The sequence below is a fragment of the Lactuca virosa genome, chromosome 1 (genome assembly GCF_052849685.1).
Source record: "Lactuca virosa cultivar CGN04683 chromosome 1, Lactuca_virosa_CGN04683_v6, whole genome shotgun sequence".
In the NCBI taxonomy this organism is placed as follows: Eukaryota; Viridiplantae; Streptophyta; class Magnoliopsida; order Asterales; family Asteraceae; genus Lactuca; species Lactuca virosa.
In genome coordinates this window covers 131407771-131425684 of record NC_136426.1, presented here as the reverse complement: position 1 = coordinate 131425684, position 17914 = coordinate 131407771, and the positions used below count along the sequence as shown (strand labels likewise).

Here is a 17914-nt window from a genome sequence, read left to right as displayed (position 1 = left end):
TTTTATAAACAAGGGACCTCACATGTAACGGTCCGATTTTTTTAAGGCCGGTCTTGGAACAGTCCGATCATTTTAAAACCGGTATCAGAACGGTCAAGGTTTTTTTTCAGATCGGTCCTGAGACATACTGGAGTCGAGATTTTTTTTATTCTGGTCTTTTACGGTCTTGTCTTTTGGGACCGGTCTAGTCTCGCGGTCTTTGCATGCATCTTTTCACTTCGTTTTAGAGGTTTTTCGTTCAGTTTCGAAATTTTTAGGTTTTTTGGTTTTGCTTTCGAGTTGTAAAATAAATTGTGATTAACACCAAAATGATACATTAAGATTTAATAGAAATGATACACTAAAACTTAATAAAAGATTAAAGGGAAGTTTAGGCTCCATTCAATCTATGATATATATATATATATATATATATATATATATATATATATATATATATATATATATATATATATATATTAAACTTGTGGAAATTTTCTAAAATTTTTCGAGATTGATTATACTTGCAAATTCGCGTGTTTTTTTATTTATTTTTTGTTATATATATATATATATATATATATATATATATATATATATATATATATATATATATATATATATATATATATATATACATACATTTGTTAAAAAAGTTCTTTACGTCTAGAATAAAGTAATCTTGCGATTGCATGGAACATTTTTTTTCGTGATTTACAAGATTTTTTAATGATAGAAGATGAAAAGGTACTGTCCATATAGTAGAAATTATGTATATATTTTGAATGCTAATAAAAAAGGCTTATCTTATACACAACATGTAGTTTCTTTGATACTCCATACTGTATCATGAAAAAAAAATGGTAAAACGTACCATTTATTCGGCCCATGTCACATTGGGCTTAAATCAAAAGGCAGTTGTAATATTTCATACGGGTCAAGGTTTGAAATGCTTGCACCATGGATCTCATGTGTGGATTACCACATTTCAACCACAAGGATTCTATTATGTGGACTAAAATGCATCATTTTAAAAAGTTGTTTCTTTTTTTTTCTGTTAACCACTAGGATTCGACAAGAAGCCTTACCTATTTTTTCCTGTTAAAATATCGATTCATTTGAAAGCTATAAAACAATAAGACACACCACATATAAGAAGTTTTATGATTCATAAAGTATCAAGGAAATGAAAATCACGAAAAGGTCAAAATTGGTCAAAGTAAAGATATGTAGTAGAAGACAAGAGAAAACTCCATTGAAGTACCAATATTTAAGATGTTTGATACCAATAAAACAACAATCCTTAACAGCATTTTCAAACCATGAAACACACAGTCATTGAGATAATCTAACAGACTCAAAAAAGTTGGTTTTATAGCACCAGTTTGAATAAAACTCTAGAAATTTGACAGACAGCGATGTGCTCATCAAGCTTTTATTCAAGGTCATTCCCATGAACCATCGTAACCAAACTGTTTACCTGATACACAAAGTAAGAAATTATTGTGAGAGAAAACGCCATTTACAATATAAAGAGAAAAAGCAAAATAAGAAGTCAATTCCTAAACATTATCAAAGTAAAATCAAGCTAGGCCAAAACAATTTTGTATTAACTCAACTACATGACCACAAGGTGCGTGTGTGTTATGCATGACAAGACATAACTGAGCAAATTTTAATTTATTTTCCACCGAAAAAGGCGGGACATGGACATCAATGCCCTTCTAATCTTCATCCTCATCATGAAAATAATCCTAGAAAAGCTACAACTCAAATAGCACAATTGGTCCCCATAAGGTGAAGACAATTGTGTATTAAACTGAAAATCTCAATCTCTGTTAGACTTTAAAACCATTATCTAAAGGGATAGATATTTATGTATATTACCGGCAATCATGCAAAGCTTGCTTTACTCGTTTCAGCGCGCTTCTGAATGATCTATAAAAAAAGATTAAAACCAAAACATTAGGGTTTTGATGAATCAAATTAGGCAGATAGCAAATCAACAACAGGGTATCAAGCTTAACAACATGATCATCATTGTTGTGTGACCATACTCTTTGACTTCGTAAAATACTAAACTCATATGTACCACAATTAAATCAGCAATGAACATGGAAACCATAAAAGGCTAGACTCTTTAACTTCCCCAAAGATTAAACTCCAGTGGTCAAATTAAGTAGAATTGAACATGGATTTTGATTTTTCATGTCATGTAAATGAGCCCCTAAGCCCTTATCCACCTTTTCTGTTAATGTTTGTGCATCAAATTAAAGTTGATGTTACAACTAATACATGGACTTTACCAGGCTTTCGAGAGGGTTTTCTCTAATAAATGTATAAAAGCTTACAGAGAAGGATTCAAATGAAAACAATGAATAATGGTTTATAAGAATAGTGAGAATCAAGTGCTTTACCTTTCAAGATTTCCCACCTCACTTGAACTAGCTGAGTCAAGACAAACTTTTGGTACCTAGTCATATGTACACAGATAAAAAAATATCAGAGGCACAATCACGATATGAAATTAGTATGGCACATGTACAAATGAAATCTTCTCTTCTAATATTGATGATCATGAGTATAATAAAGATGATATGCAATTTCACATATAAGCATAGTATCCCAGTATAACTACCGCAATTGGACAGATAGATGGAAACCAAAAAACAAGATAATAAGAACCCACCTTGCGACTCTTGATGATCCTTGTTTCCTGCTTCTTTTCGTTTGGTTTCTTGAATATATGGGGAGATACAAGACTTGGTGTATACAAAGGGGCCCCTATAAACTTTGGAGTATGGACAACACGTTGTTTAAGACATAAAGGCCTCTTATTTGGTATGTAGTGCATTATATCTTTCAAGCAGTGCACAATTTCTGTCTTAATGTTGTCTTTAGGCTCCACAATCTCCCAAGACTGTCTCACATTGTACTCATTCATCATCCATACTTCTTCGAGAACATCAAATACGCACAAACAACCGCTTATGCTCCCCAAATGCTCTGCCCATTTGCAAGGTTGTGGGATCTCCTCAAATTTATCCTCGGACAAATCAAAAGAAAGAATTACCGGCATCTGATAAGCTGAACCATGACAAACAACCCAATGAAGTGCGCCACTGTAAAGGAAACCAACCCTACTGACAAAAGTGTAGTTCACTTCTCCAATAACTTCCCAGACGTTGGATTTTAAAGTAAACTTTAGAAAACAGGTATGACTACTACCATTTCTAAACCCTAATACCACCTTGTAGTCATCTTTGGACGAATCATAACCAAAACCATAAATCATATATCCCTCCTGAGGGATTTGGGGCTCTTCCAGTTTATTCACTTCTCGGGTTTCAGGATTGATAAGTAAAAATTCGGTACGAGAGGGAGAAACGCATACCAAACCATTTGAAGAACCGAGTAGATGACGCGTGCGACAGACAGATAAGATTTTATCAGGGTCATATATCCAATCACCACAGCGCGAAGCAGACATAGCAATTCTCCTGCTTCCCATTTTGTTATTTTCACTATCCTGGAGATAACGGTGTTCGAGATGGGCTTTGATGAAATTAGATTCAGAGATCCAAGATTTCCATAACTTTGAAACGCTCCTGCAACGGATCAGATCCCTCACCTCTAACCTTATGAGTATTAGTTGAATCATTTCATTGGGCAACTGTGCCATTGAAACCCTAGAACTGAATGCCCGAGTTTGGAAAAGAGGGAGTGGGTTGCGTCTGAGAATGCAGGCTTCTATTTATACCACATTTATTACTAGGCACTCGTAAAAGGATAAATTATGTTTCGCAAAATTTTACCGGATATAGGGAAATTACCTTTAGTGATGTGCCTTGTTGAAACTTGCCACATATGCTTATGGCTTTAATAAATTTGTAGATACTAATATACATACAAACTATGATCATAAGCAGGTGATGATAAAGTTAGCTACATTGAAGAAGCGGTGGTGCCATTGTTAGTGAACTCTGAAATTACAATGTGAAACTAGCAAGGAGAAGTTTCATGAAGAGATGTGACATTTGAATTATGAAATGTCCCAGTAGTTCTGGAGTTTAACAGTAAACCTTAAAACAAATGACTGTCTAATTATATATTATTCTTTAAATAGCAACGATCACTTGATTGCATCCACTACCGGACACCTTTTTTTATGTCAAGTTCAAGATTAACAAGTCACAATATTGGAAGGAAATTTGTTGCACAAAATCTTGATAAGACAGTAACTTAAACTATCTGTTCTTTGTTAGCACAGTTTTCAAGCAACTGTACATCTAGCTAGTTTGTCAAAGTTTCTTCCAGGATGAAGTAGAAACTCAATTACCTTATAAACCGTGAAGAATAAAGCAGGACAATTCAAAAGCAACACTAACAGCCATCCACCTACTTCTTCTTCCTCTACAATGTATTATAAACTTAATTACATTAAACTTTATAAAACTTTAACTACTATTTAACAATCAAACTTAATTAATAGAACACAAAAAAATCAAACTTCAAACACAACACAACCCTGTTGAATCAACTCTATGTTCTAAACAAACGTAATCCCTATTTCCACATTACTCATTCAATAATCCAGCACTTATACGAAAATCAGTAACTATTACCTGCTCATAAACAAATCTAGAATCATTTATACATTGCGAATTACTATTAAAAAAATTATTAAAAAAAAAAAAGAAAAAAACTTGAAATCGTAACAGATAAGTATCCAACGACAGTTTGTGAGGATGGAAAGTAGTCTTGCCGGCGACAGAAGATGAAGACTGTGACTGCGTGTTCCGATCGTTTGGAAATTGAGCTATTCGCTAGACATCCGAATCCTATGAGCTATAAACCCTGCGAAAAGGGTTTTTCAGGAAAAAAATAAATTGGACCACAGGAACCTTGAACACTTGTTTAGATGAAATAATTTTTAGATTACAGAAATGGTCCTTCGATTCAGTAAAATTCGCAGTTTAGAGTCCAACTTTCAAAAGGTTGGTCCTCAGTTTCATTTTTTTTTGTTGCATTCTTCAGTCACATTATAAAATGATTATATTACCTTTCTTAATATCATTTTTATTTTCTTTTTTTTCTCATTTGCAATTTTAATAAGATAAAATTATAAAGAGAAGTTAAATTGTCTGATTATTTGTTCCTATTATTATTCCTACATAATAAAATTATGAAATTTGTGTTGATATTTTTAATAACTTAATCTATATATGTATGCGGAAGCTTTTTAAGGCCAGACCTTCAAACTCGAATCTGAATAAAAGAATAATAAGAGAAGGAGATTGTGTACCTGCTTCCATTGAAGCTTTTGGATCTGAAGAACAAGCTTGGTTTTCCAGTTGATTTCAAGACAACTCCAAGACCCCTCAGCAATCCAAAAAAAACGAATTTTGTGAAGTAATTTCGTCCTCTCTGATTTGCTGCTCATCACATATATTTATAGATGGAGATAAACCCTAATGTGAGAGATGGAAGGGATCTTGAGGATCTTGAGTCAAACCGGGAACTCAAGCCACAAATGGTAAGTGAATATCGGTCCATCAACAATCTTATACACTTGCCATAATATTTTGGATTTAAATGATAACAATATATATGTTCATTTATAGAATGGTCCATGATTTTCTAACAATCTCCCACTGGACCATGAATTTATAAATGTACATATAACCATATTAGCGCTTTAATGTATGTTATCATGATATTGGTACCCTTAAACAATCTTGTCCATTAATCATAATTGTATAGGATCAATGCGGTCTTTGTTACAATTTACGTAACTAAACCATCAATGGTCACATATATAAGTATAACTAACGACATAGATTAAACATGATGCGTGGTCACAAAATCAAAATTGATTTCCGACGAGTTCCTCTTTAACTTGAAGTGAGATCAAACTTCAAATAAGTGCAACTAATAATGGAATTAACCGAATTCTTAAGTTTGTACAGAAAAACATAATTGTTCTTAAACCAAAATAAAGCACCCAAAAATAAATTGTAAAACTCCCACTAAAACAAAATATCATCAATATTTATCACATCCATGTGTGTAGTATGCTCATGAAAGACCTTGGGAGGTAATCCCTTCGTGAGCGGATCCGCTATCATGGAGTTTGTCCCGATGTGCTCTATTGCGATTTTTCCATTTTGCACTCTTTCTTTAACAATCAGAAACTTAATGTCAATGTGCCTTGACTTTGTAGAACTTCTGTTGTTGTTGGAATACAACACTGCCGACTTATTGTCACAATACAACTTTAGTGGTCTTTCAACACCAATAATACGCAGCCCCGTAACTAAGTTCCGCAACCATATTGCATGATCTGATGCCTCGAAACATGCTACAAATTCTGCCGCCATGGTGGAAGAAGTTACTAAAGTTTGTTTAGCACTCTTCCATGAAATAGCTCCTCCTGCTAATAGGTAAATGTAGCCTGATGTGGATCGATAACTGTCTTGGCATCCAACAAAATCAGAATCAGAATACCCAATGATCTCCAAAACATCTGATTTCCTATATGTGAGCATGTAGTCTTTTGTTCTCTGTAGATATCTCAAAACCCGTTTGGTTGCTTTCCAATGGTCCATACCTGGGTTGCTTAGATATCTTCCCAACATCCCTACAATGAAAGATATGTTGGGACGTGTACACACTTGAGCATACATAAGACTCCCGACAACCGATGCATAAGGAATCTTCTGCATCTCTTTAAATTCAAGGTCATTTTTAGGGCATTGATCGAGACTGAATTTGTCTCCTTTCGAAATAGGGGTGTCTCCTGGTTTGCATTTTTGCATGCCAAATCTTTCAAGGATCTTTTCAATATAGCTCTTTTGTGATAATCCTAGAATTCCACGAGATCTGTCTCGTTGAATTTGGATTCCTAATACAAATGAGGCGTCCCCAAGATTTTTCATCTCAAAATGCTTTGAAAGAAATTTCTTGGTCTCATATAAGACCCCTAAATCATTGGTAGCAAGTAATATATCATCAACATACAAGACCAGAAAGATGTATTTACTCCCACTGAACTTGTGATATACACAATCATCTACTATATTTGCCTCAAAACCAAATGAGACAACGATTTGATGAAACTTGTGGTACCACTGACGGGAGGCTTGCTTAAGTCCATAGATAGATTTATTTAGTTTGCAAACCATTTCCTTTGAGTCTTTCGATACGAAGTTTTCTGGTTGCACCATATATATATAGTTTCATCAATGTCACCACTGAGAAATGATGTCTTAACATCCATCTGATGTAACTCAAGATTGTAATGTGCGACTAGTGCCATGATCAACCTAAAAGAATCTTTTGATGAAACCGGAGAGAATGTCTTTTTAAAATCAATTCCTTCCTTTTGAGTATAGCCCTTAGCTACAAGACGTGCCTTATGTCTTTCCACATTACCTTTTGAATCCCTTTTGGTCTTAAAAATCCATTTGCAAGCAATAGGTTTTGTACCTTCAGGTAATGAAACAAGTTCCCAAACTTTATTGTCTTGCATGGACTTATACTCCTCGTTCATGGCATCAATCCACTTTTGAGAATTTGAACTTTGCATGGCCTGAGAGAAGTTGATTGGATCATTTTCAATCATTCCATCTGGTTCTTCATTTTCTTGGAGATATACATGGAAATCCGAAGGGATTGCACTTCTCCTTTCTCTAGTGGATCTCCTAAGTCGAGGTTGTTGAGGTTGTTCATTATGAACAGGAGAGTGAATAACATTGTCTTGTTGAGGTTCCTGAATTACTTCTTCTCCGACAGGCACATTAATTTGTGTATCGTCAAAAGTAACAGTAGGAATCGAGATTGATTCCTCCTCAAAGACAATGTCTCTAACCTTATTTCTCCTCCCAAACTCAACATCCTCAAAAAACGTTGCAGTTCCTGTTTCAAAAATTGATTTTGTTGCAGGATCATAAAACTTATAACCCCTGGATCGTTCAGAACAGCCAATGAAGTAGCTGCTAACGGTTTTGGAGTCCAATTTCTTTTCATTCGGCCTATAAGGCCTTGCCTCAGCTGGACATCTCCAAATGCGAAGATGAGTTAAACAAAGCTTTTTCCCTGTCCAAAGCTCATAAGGTGTTTTAACAGTTGCTTTAGTTGGTACTCTATTAAGAATATAAGCTGCAGTCTTAAGTGCTTCACCCCTGAGTGACTCTAGTAAAGTAGAATGACTTATCATACTCCTTACCATATCCTTAAGAGTTATGTTGCGTCTTTCAGATACATCATTCATGCTAGGCGAACCTGGCATTGTGTATTGTGGGACGATTCCACATTCCTCTAGGAATTTAGCAAAAGGTCCTGGACGTTGTTCACCTGATCCGTCATATCTACAATAGTACTCACCACCACGGTCAGATCTAACACATTTAATCTTTTTATTAAGTTGATTCTCAACTTCAAGTTTAAAAGATTTAAACACTTCCAGTGACTGAGATTTTTCATGAATAAGATATAGATACCCATAACGTGAGTAATCGTCTATAAATGATATACAATATTGTTGACCTCCAAGAACCGAAGGGAATGGTCCACAAATATCTGTATGTATCAATTCTAAGACATCTAAAGACCTGGTGGCATCTAATCTTTTGGTTTTTGTCTGTTTTCCTTTGATGCATTCAACACAAATTTTCAAATTTGTGAAGTTGAGGTTACTTAACACTCCATCTGACACAAGCCATAGTGTTGCTGAATTTTCATTATTTAATTTTCGCTTAGTACCACGTGAATCCACGTGCAAGGTTTCATTATATGAAGTAACAATATCAAGCATATATAACTTATCACAATACGTTAGAGAACCAGTACCGATAAAATTTGAATTTAAAGACAAACTAAATTCACCATTTCAAAAGAACAATAATAACCAGATTTATCCAATTTAGAAACAGAAACCAAATTGCGTCTAAAAGACGGTACAATGCAAGTGTCTTGAAAATCCAAATAAAAACCAGTATCTAGTAATAAACGAAATGTGCCAACTGCTTTGACTTCAACCTGCTTGCCATCACCCACATAGATGTATCTTTCAGCATCATTTGGTTTTCGGTAGTTCAGGCAACCCTGCATAGAAATACTTACGTGAGTAGTAGCACCAAAGTCTATCCACCAAGTATTTCTAGGTACATAAACTAATTTAATTTCAGAACAGACCAAAGCACGAATTATACCTTTCTTAATTCGCCAAGCGTGGTATTTTGGACAATCCGGCTTCAAATGACTAGGTTCTTGACAAAAGAAGCATTTAGGAGGTTCCGATTCCTTTTTCTTTTGATCATTACCTAAATGTTGTTTCTTTTGCACTGGTCCCTTAGTAGCAGCTTCTTTTCTCTTTCTTTTGCCCTTACCTTTAGAGGTACTAGCAAAATGAGCACTCTCAGTTGTTTCCTGCTTCATCCTTTCTTCTTCTTGCATACAAAAGGAAATGAGCTCATTAAGAGTCCATTTGTCCCTTTGGCAGTTGTAACTGACCTTGAACTGGTTAAATTGTGCACGAAGAGAAAGCAACACCAAATGAACTAGAAAATCATCAGAAATTTCTAGTTTCAATGCCTTAAGTTTTGAAGCAAGATGAGACATTTCCATGATGTGCTCCCTTATGTTTCCTTTGCCTTTATACTTCATTGAAATCATCTTTTGCAAAAAAGTACTTGTTTCAGCCTTATCATTTTTTGCAAAACGTTGTTCAATTTCAGCAAGAAAATCTTTAGCATTAATAGACTGCTCATTCGCACCTCTAAAGGCTTCTGGAACGTCGCGCTTAATGATCATTAGACTCATGCGATTTGAGCGATCCCATTTTTCAGCATCCCTTTTATTCTCCACTGAACTTGTGGCAGTAAGGATGGGTTGCTCAATCCGAAGTGCAAGGTCAAGATCCATGCAGCCGAGAACTAACATAATGTTCTCTTTCCATTCCTTGAAGTTAGTCCCATTGAGAACTGGAATGTGATTCAAGTTGGAAGATATTATGCCACAATTAGCATTTGCTGTATTTCAGAACAAAATATCAATTAGTTTTTTTTATGCTCATTAAACCATAATTATAATCAATAAAATTCAAATTATGACATCACAAGGTATCAACACAATATTAATATCAAGCCTTTGAACAACAATATTAACTTTTAAGAGATATCTTGTTTAAGTAGTAAAAATATTGACAATAAAACATGTTAATCAATAAGCCTCTCTTTGGATTGACTAATTAATCACATGAAACCCAAAAAATTATCATATATTTACCACTATATATATGTATATTTATCCGACCAAATATTAACCTACCTTTGGGTCGATTAATATCCGCATTGACAAACACATAAACCATAAAATTTAATAATAATATTTGACAATAAATCATGTCGTTTAACAAGCCCCTCTTTGGATTGACTTATTAATGACATGTAACCTTCTTCTATTGTCGCATATTTATTATCACACATGTGTTTATTCCGCAAAATATCAACCTACCTTTGGGTCAATTGGTATCCGCAATAATAAACACATAAACCGTAATAAATAATGTCATAACCGAATTTATTGATAACCAAAATATATAAAATAATATGAAAATAATTCCATATTTAATCAACTTTGCATATCAAAAGATCAAACTAATACGCATAATTTTGGCAATATTGTGTCAAATATCATACAACAACTTATCAACGATTTAAAAATAGGAAGCATATGACACGTCCACAATGAATTGAAAATACATCATCATTAATTAAAAATCTAACTGGAGAACTAAAACTGCTGTTGGAACAAATAACAAGTACGTAAGCATACGAAATCGTGAATACATATATAAATAAAATTTGATGATGATAACAATAGAGAACTAATAAATTTATTTTGACCATTAAGCAACACGGTACAAAGATATCTCATATGAAAATCTGAAGTCGTTACCTTTAAAAAAAATATTAGTTTTACATGCACGGAATTATCATGAATCATGAATTTCATTACGTCATAGTGTCATAAATAAATGTATCAAAAGAAAATATCACTCTTGAAACCCACGTGATTAAACAAACACCTAAAACCCAATTGGTTTCTTTCAAATAATATAAATAAATTCACTTATCAATACCTAAAATTAACAAAATATGATGACAGCTATTAATAAGCAAAAGATACACATCGTACGTCTAAATCAAAAGAAAATAGTATTTGTCACAATCATGGAAGGCTTTGCATTATTTATTGATTTTGATTTACTGCTTTTGTGTACGAATAGGGAGATAGACCACACACTTTCTTTGTTTAATAATAAAATATGAATTAAAAAAAAATTCATTGATAACTTATGTCAGAGATGCATACACAAAAGTCAAAAGTATGTACTAATCAATAAAACTTTAAACGAAACAAGTTCTTAAATATCACAAAGGAACAAGAAACATATATACACAACTTATCTTTTCTCATCGCACGTCAAGAAAGCACGTAAAACAATTTTCAGGCAACGAAGATAAGAGAAAATTTCTATTATCAAATTCGAGAAGGCTTTGATACCAATTGTTAATAATTTTAATAACTTAATCTATATATGTATGCGGAAGCTTTTTAAGGCCAGACCTTCAAACTCGAATCTGAATAAAAGAATAATAAGAGAAGGAGATTGTGTACCTGCTTCCATTGAAGCTTTTGGATCTGAAGAACAAGCTTGGTTTTCCAGTTGATTTCAAGACAACTCCAAGACCCCTCAGCAATCCAAAAAAAACGAATTTTGTGAAATAATTTCGTCCTCTCTGATTTGCTGCTCATCACATATATTTATAGATGGAGATAAACCCTAATGTGAGAGATGGAAGAGATCTTGAGGATCTTGAGTCAAACCGGGAACTCAAGCCACAAATGGTAAGTGAATATCGGTCCATCAACAATCTTATACACTTGTCATAATATTTTGGATTTAAATGATAACAATATATATGTTCATTTATAGAATGGTCCATAATTTTCTAACAATTTGTAACTATTCCACCATTCCATCTAATTTACTTTGATATCCCTATAATACCCTTGATGTGGTAATTGAAAAAAAATCAGCTAATCTACCCCATTACGTCTCCAAGCCCTTCTCTTTTGATCTGGTATGCTTCAATCGTCGCCACCAATCTCTGCTGGTGGTTTATTGTCCTTTATGACCTCTTTACTTTGTGCAGAAAAATGAAAGGAAGATGGAGTATTTTCTATTTTCATGTGTGTGCACAAAAGAGTGAAAACATTTACCACAAAAGTTGAGTCTTCAATGACATCTCTCTTCTTACTTTTCAAACTTACATAAAACTTACATTACACAAGAACTTACATAATAAATATACAATAACTTTTCTGGACATTACCACCTACTCCATTATAACATACACAAAAGGAAATTTACTTGGCTGACAACCTTGATTATAACAAAAGAAATAGCTAGAGTAGATATGCTAGAGTAGATAAACAGGACAACCTCACGTGATTGTACATTCCACTTCTTCCTTTTTATATTAAAAACCTTATGGATTATGCTAATATTTCCCCTTTAATCTATAATTTTTATTTGCTTCGCTCATGACAAATTACGCATATCTTCAAACTTCTTGCTTGCCGTGGATTTTGTGAGAATATCTGCCTTCTGTTCCTTGCTTCCGTGTTGCTCACATACGTGACTTTTATATGTCAATTCTAGACACATTCACATATGAAATGAAACCTTGTATCTATGTGTTTTCTTCTCCCATGAACCACTGGCTTTTTTATCAAGTCTATGGTTGATTTGTTGTCAACATGCAACACCACTGGACTAACTTTCTTTCATGTTAACTCACTAAGAAACAGACGCATCCATATCCCTTGGCACGTTGCACTTGTCGCCGCCATGAATTCTGCTTCGCATGAGGAAAGAGCTACACTTCTTTGTTTTTGTGACCTAGTTGTGATATTTTGCTTTTCTTCTGTTTTCCTTCTTTTAGAATTTTGTTTCTCTTAATATTTCCATCAGATCGTAGATGATATTTAAAAAAGAATGGATGGCTAAATTATGGATATTATAAAAGAATTATGGTGCTTTTTCTTATTCAAAAATAAACTTCACATAATAACTTGACAAACATTGAAGAGACAACCTATGCACTTTGGAATAATCCTATATTCTTTAAGGCCGGTCTTGGAACAGTCCGGTCATTTTATGGCCGGTCTCAGAACTGTCAATTTTTTTTTTCAATCCCGAGAAATACTGGCACCTAGATTCTTTTAGTCCGATCTTTTTCGGTCTTGTTTTTTGGGACCCGTCTTTTTTCGGTCTAGTCTTGTCGTCTTTGCATGTGTCTTTTTAGTTTTGTTTAGAGGTTTCTTGTTCAGATTCGATGTTTGTAACGTCCCAAAAATTATTAGGTAAAAATTTTATTTTTAATTCAATCAAAACACCAATTACCTTTCATTCAAACATCCAAAAGTATTTCATAATAAAACAGTCATCAGAGTACAATCCCAAAATCATCACATTGCGGAAATATGGATGGATACGCTGCGATCACGCTGAGATCCGGTATACATATAAACATATCAACAAATACATATATACATAATCACATAACATAAACATATAAACATTCCTCGGGCCCCACCCGGCATCGGACCGAAATCCGGAAACATATAAGCATATAAGCATTCCTCGGGCGTACCCCGACATCAAACCGAAGTCCGGAAACATATAAAACAAGCACATGCAAGAATCACAAAGACATCAAGCATACAAATATTCCTCGGGCTTTCCCCGGCATCGGACCGAAGTCCGGAAACATATAAACCTACATCGGGCCTTGCCCGGCATCAGACCTTAGCCCGGCATATACTAACATACATAAACGGGCCGACATTGGTGCCTTCGACCCGTTCCTACAGAAGGAAACTCACCTCGCAAATCTGAGTGTTGAATCTCACGGTAAGGAATCTCTAGTGGTTGCTCCAACGACTCCCCGGCTATCATTATCACAATAACACTTAGTCAAAATCCATAATCCTTATTAGGGTAAAATCACCATTTTACCCCTAGTCTAATTTGGACCATATCCTAGGCCCAATTCCATCGAATCTTTCCAAGCCCATTGATGGCCCACTAAAGGCCCACTAATGGCCTAATTTTCTAAATTGGGCCTAACTCCTCAAATGGGCCTTCTCTTAAGCCCAAACATGTCCTTGGCCCAATAACTGACTTTTGATGGCCCACTAAGGCCCAAAATCTAAGAAGTCAAAGTTTGACTCAACCCGAGGCCCAATTGTCGTGGAGCCCAAAACTATGAGTACGCAGGGCGTACTCCTCTCTACGCTAAGCGTACATGTTGTATGGCTTGTACGCTGTGCGTACTGGCTTGTACGCCCAACTATCCTATTAAACTATATTCCTCAAAAGTGCTTAATCCTTCAAGTCCTTAAGTCCAAATTACAGATTTGGGTCCATTAACATGTCTTAACTCATAAAGTCAATTACTTGGTGGCTTGCAACTCATCAAATGGACCCAAACTTGGAATATAGCAACTAACTTCCATGGAAATGACTAGAACTCATGCATGGTCACAAAAGGACCTTAAAGATTGAAACTTTACTGACATAGGGACACATTTAGCACTAAGGGTGGCAACCCTAAGCCTAGAAACAAATTTGAATCATAAAAATCCATTATTGGGACCTAAGGAGGTCCAAAACTCCATTAACATAGATCTAAGCATTCATGAGGCAAGTTGAAAGCTTTTTACCTCCAATGAGTGCCAAATGGTGATGTAATCTCGGATCCTTGAGCTTAAGATACTCAAGTTCTTCTTCTACAACTTCTCATTTCCTCTTTCAAGCTTCTAAACACCACTAAGAACTTCACAAAGCCAAAAACACACATTGATGAAGGATGAGATGCTATCTAGGGTTTCTAAGGTTGAGAGGCTGGTAAGGAGGCTAGGGTTTGAGTCATAATGTTGTATTTATATGGCTTAAACCCTAAGAATTAGGGTTTTGAATTTGCTTGTGTACGCTGCGCGTACTCCTTGGTACGTTGTGCGTACATGCATGAAACCCCCGCATCCAATGCTGCACTACGCCCCGCGTACACTAAGCTTACGCCCAGCGTACGTCTTCGGGTAGGTCAATCTTATCGGCCCACTTGCTAAGGTCCAACTCAATAATCCACTTATCTATTTTATAGTCCAACAATAAATAATAAGTATTTTAAAATAAATAATACCTCAAGTAACGGATGTTACAATTCTCCCCCACTTGAATCAGACTTCGTCCTCGAAGTCCGCTGCATCTAGAAATAACTTCGGGTAGTGCTCCCCCATCTCCTCCTCGGCCTCCCAAGTCCACTCCGTGCCCTTACGGTATTGCCACTGCACCTTCACCAGCTCTACCCTCTTGTTCCTCAGCTCTTTTGTCTTCCTGTCGAGAATGGCTACTGGTATGTCGATGTAGTTCAGGCTGTCATCAACCTGTATATGCTCTAAAGGCACAACTGCGGAGTCGTCTACTAAGCACTTCCGCAGCTGGGAGACATGAAAAGTGTTGTGGACCTGGCTAAGCTCTGCTGGAAGATCCAAACGATAAGTAACTCGGCCCACCCGAGCCAAAATCCAGAATGGACCAATGTACCTGGGGCCCAGCTTGCCCCGCTTCCTGAACCGGATGACACATTTCCAAGGTGACACCTTTAGGAGAACCATGCCGCCCACCTGAAACTCCAAGTCTAAACGACGCTTGTTGGTATAGCTTTTCTGCCGACTCTGAGCAGTCTGGAGCCTGCTCCAGACCTGCTGGATCCTCTCAGTAGTCTTGAGTACTACCTCAGTACTCCCCATAACTCTCTGACCGACCTCCCCCAACAGATTGGGCTCCTACACTTCCTCCCGTAGAGCATCTCAAAGGGATGTCGATCTATGTCGGCGTGATAACTGTTGTCATACAAAAATTCCGCTAACAGAAGATACGTATCCCAACTGCCGCCGAAATCCAATACACATGTGCGCAGCATATCCTCGAGAGTCTGGATCGTCCTCTCACTCTGCCCGTCAGTCTGAGGGGGGAAGCGGTACTGAAGTGAAGACGAGTACCCATCTCGTCGTGAAACCACTTCCAAAATCTAGAAGTGAAACGAACATCTCGGTCTGACACAACCGAAACAGGCACTCCATGACGTGCCACCACCTCGCGAACGTAGATCTCGGCTAGCTTCTCAGCCGATATACTCTCCTGGATCGGGATGAAATGAGCACTCTTGGTCAACCGATCCACGATGACCCATATCGAATCTACTCCACGTGCGGTCCTAGGAAGCTTCGTGATGAAATCCATAACAATATCTTCGCATTTCCACAAGGGAATATCCAATGGCTGCATCTTGTCATGAGGTCGCTGGTGTTCGGCCTTTACTTTCCTGCAAGTCAAACACCGCTCTACGCACCATGCTACTTCCTGCTTCATGTAGGGCCATCAATAATCAGGGCGAAGATCGTGATATATCTTCGTCGCCCCGGGATGGATGGAGAACCTCGACTTGTGAGCCTCATCCATCAGAACCTGGCATACACCGCCTCAGTACGGAACCCAGACCCTCCCATGCAGGGTCAACAACCAACGACTGTCATAATCAAATGAGGCCACCTGACCTATGATCCGCTCGTACTTTCGTCGCTCCTCCTTTATACCCTCGACCTGTGCCTCTCTAATCCGCTCCAGCAATGGCGTAACCACTGTCATCCTCAGAAATATGTCTTGTATCGGTGCCGCCACTGCCTTGCAGCTAATAGCATCGGCCACCACATTGGCCTTCTCTGGGTGATAAAGGATCTCACAGTCATAATCCCTCACCACATCTAACCATTGACATTGCCTCATGTTCATATTTGGTTGATCCATGAGGTACCTCAAGCTCTTGTGGTTCGTGTAAATGGTACAACGAACCCCATAGAGGTAAGGCCGCCAAATCTTGAGGGCGAAAACTACAGCCCCCAGCTCCAAATCGTGCGTCGAGTAGTTCACCTCGTGAGGCTTCAACTGCCTCGAAGCGTATACTATCACGTGACCCCGCTGCATCAACACTGCACCCATACCCGTGATCGAGGCATCACAGTAAACCACAAAATCATCGACGCCGTCCGACAAAGTCAGAATTGATGCCTCACATAACCGTTGTCTGAGAGTCTAGAAGGCTGCCTGTTGCTCAGGCCCCCAGTGGAATGTCACCGGCTTCTTGGTCAGTCAGGTCAAGGGAACAGCAATCTTGGAGAAATCCAGGATGAATCTCTGATAATAACCCGCTAGACCAAGAAAACTCTGAATCTCATATGGAGACCTCGGAACCTCCCACTACATCACGACCTCTATCTTGGCCGGATCGACCAGAGTACCTTTCTAGTTGACAAGGTGCCCCAGAAACTGCACCTCGTGCAACTAGAACTCATACTTAGAGAACTTTACGAAAAGTCTCTCCCTCCTCAGTGTCTCCAGCACCTCTCTCAGGTGCCCCCCATGCTGCTCCTGCGTCTTGGAATAAATCAAGATGTCATCGATGAAGCCTATCACAGAGCGGTCCAGCATCGGTCTGCACACGCGGTTCATGAGGTCCATGAACGCGGCAGGAGCATTGGTGAGCCCGAACGACATCACCAAGAACTCATAGTGACCATAGCGAGTCCGAAAGGCTATCTTCGTCACGTCGTCGTCCCTGACTCGCATCTAGTGATAACCCGATCGCAGATCAATCTTGGAAAACCAAGATGCACCCTGAAGCTGGTCAAATAAGTCATCAATCCTCGGAGGGGATAACGGTTCTTCACCGTTACCTTATTCAGCTCCCGGTAATCTATACACATCCGATGTGACCCGTCCTTCTTCTTCACAAATAGGATC

General features: G+C 37.2%; 2 protein-coding genes across 2 annotated transcripts; both read right to left on the bottom strand.

The window, feature by feature from the left end:
- Positions 1-1284: 1284 nt before the first annotated feature.
- Positions 1285-4734, bottom strand: LOC145106651 (F-box protein CPR1-like). The gene is made up of 4 exons (XM_079043608.1): positions 2669-4734; positions 2397-2452; positions 1867-1917; positions 1285-1459 (listed from the first exon to the last, which is right to left on the bottom strand). The coding sequence occupies exons 1-4, from the start codon at positions 3659-3661 to the stop codon at positions 1456-1458; spliced, it is 1104 nt and encodes a 367-aa protein (XP_078899734.1). The 5' UTR covers positions 3662-4734; the 3' UTR covers positions 1285-1455.
- Positions 4735-8978: 4244 nt separating this feature from the next.
- On the bottom strand, positions 8979-9940 carry LOC145106644 (uncharacterized). The gene is made up of 2 exons (XM_079043600.1): positions 9192-9940; positions 8979-9084 (listed from the first exon to the last, which is right to left on the bottom strand). The coding sequence occupies exons 1-2, from the start codon at positions 9919-9921 to the stop codon at positions 9056-9058; spliced, it is 759 nt and encodes a 252-aa protein (XP_078899726.1). The 5' UTR covers positions 9922-9940; the 3' UTR covers positions 8979-9055.
- Between the last annotated feature and the right edge of the window lie 7974 nt (positions 9941-17914).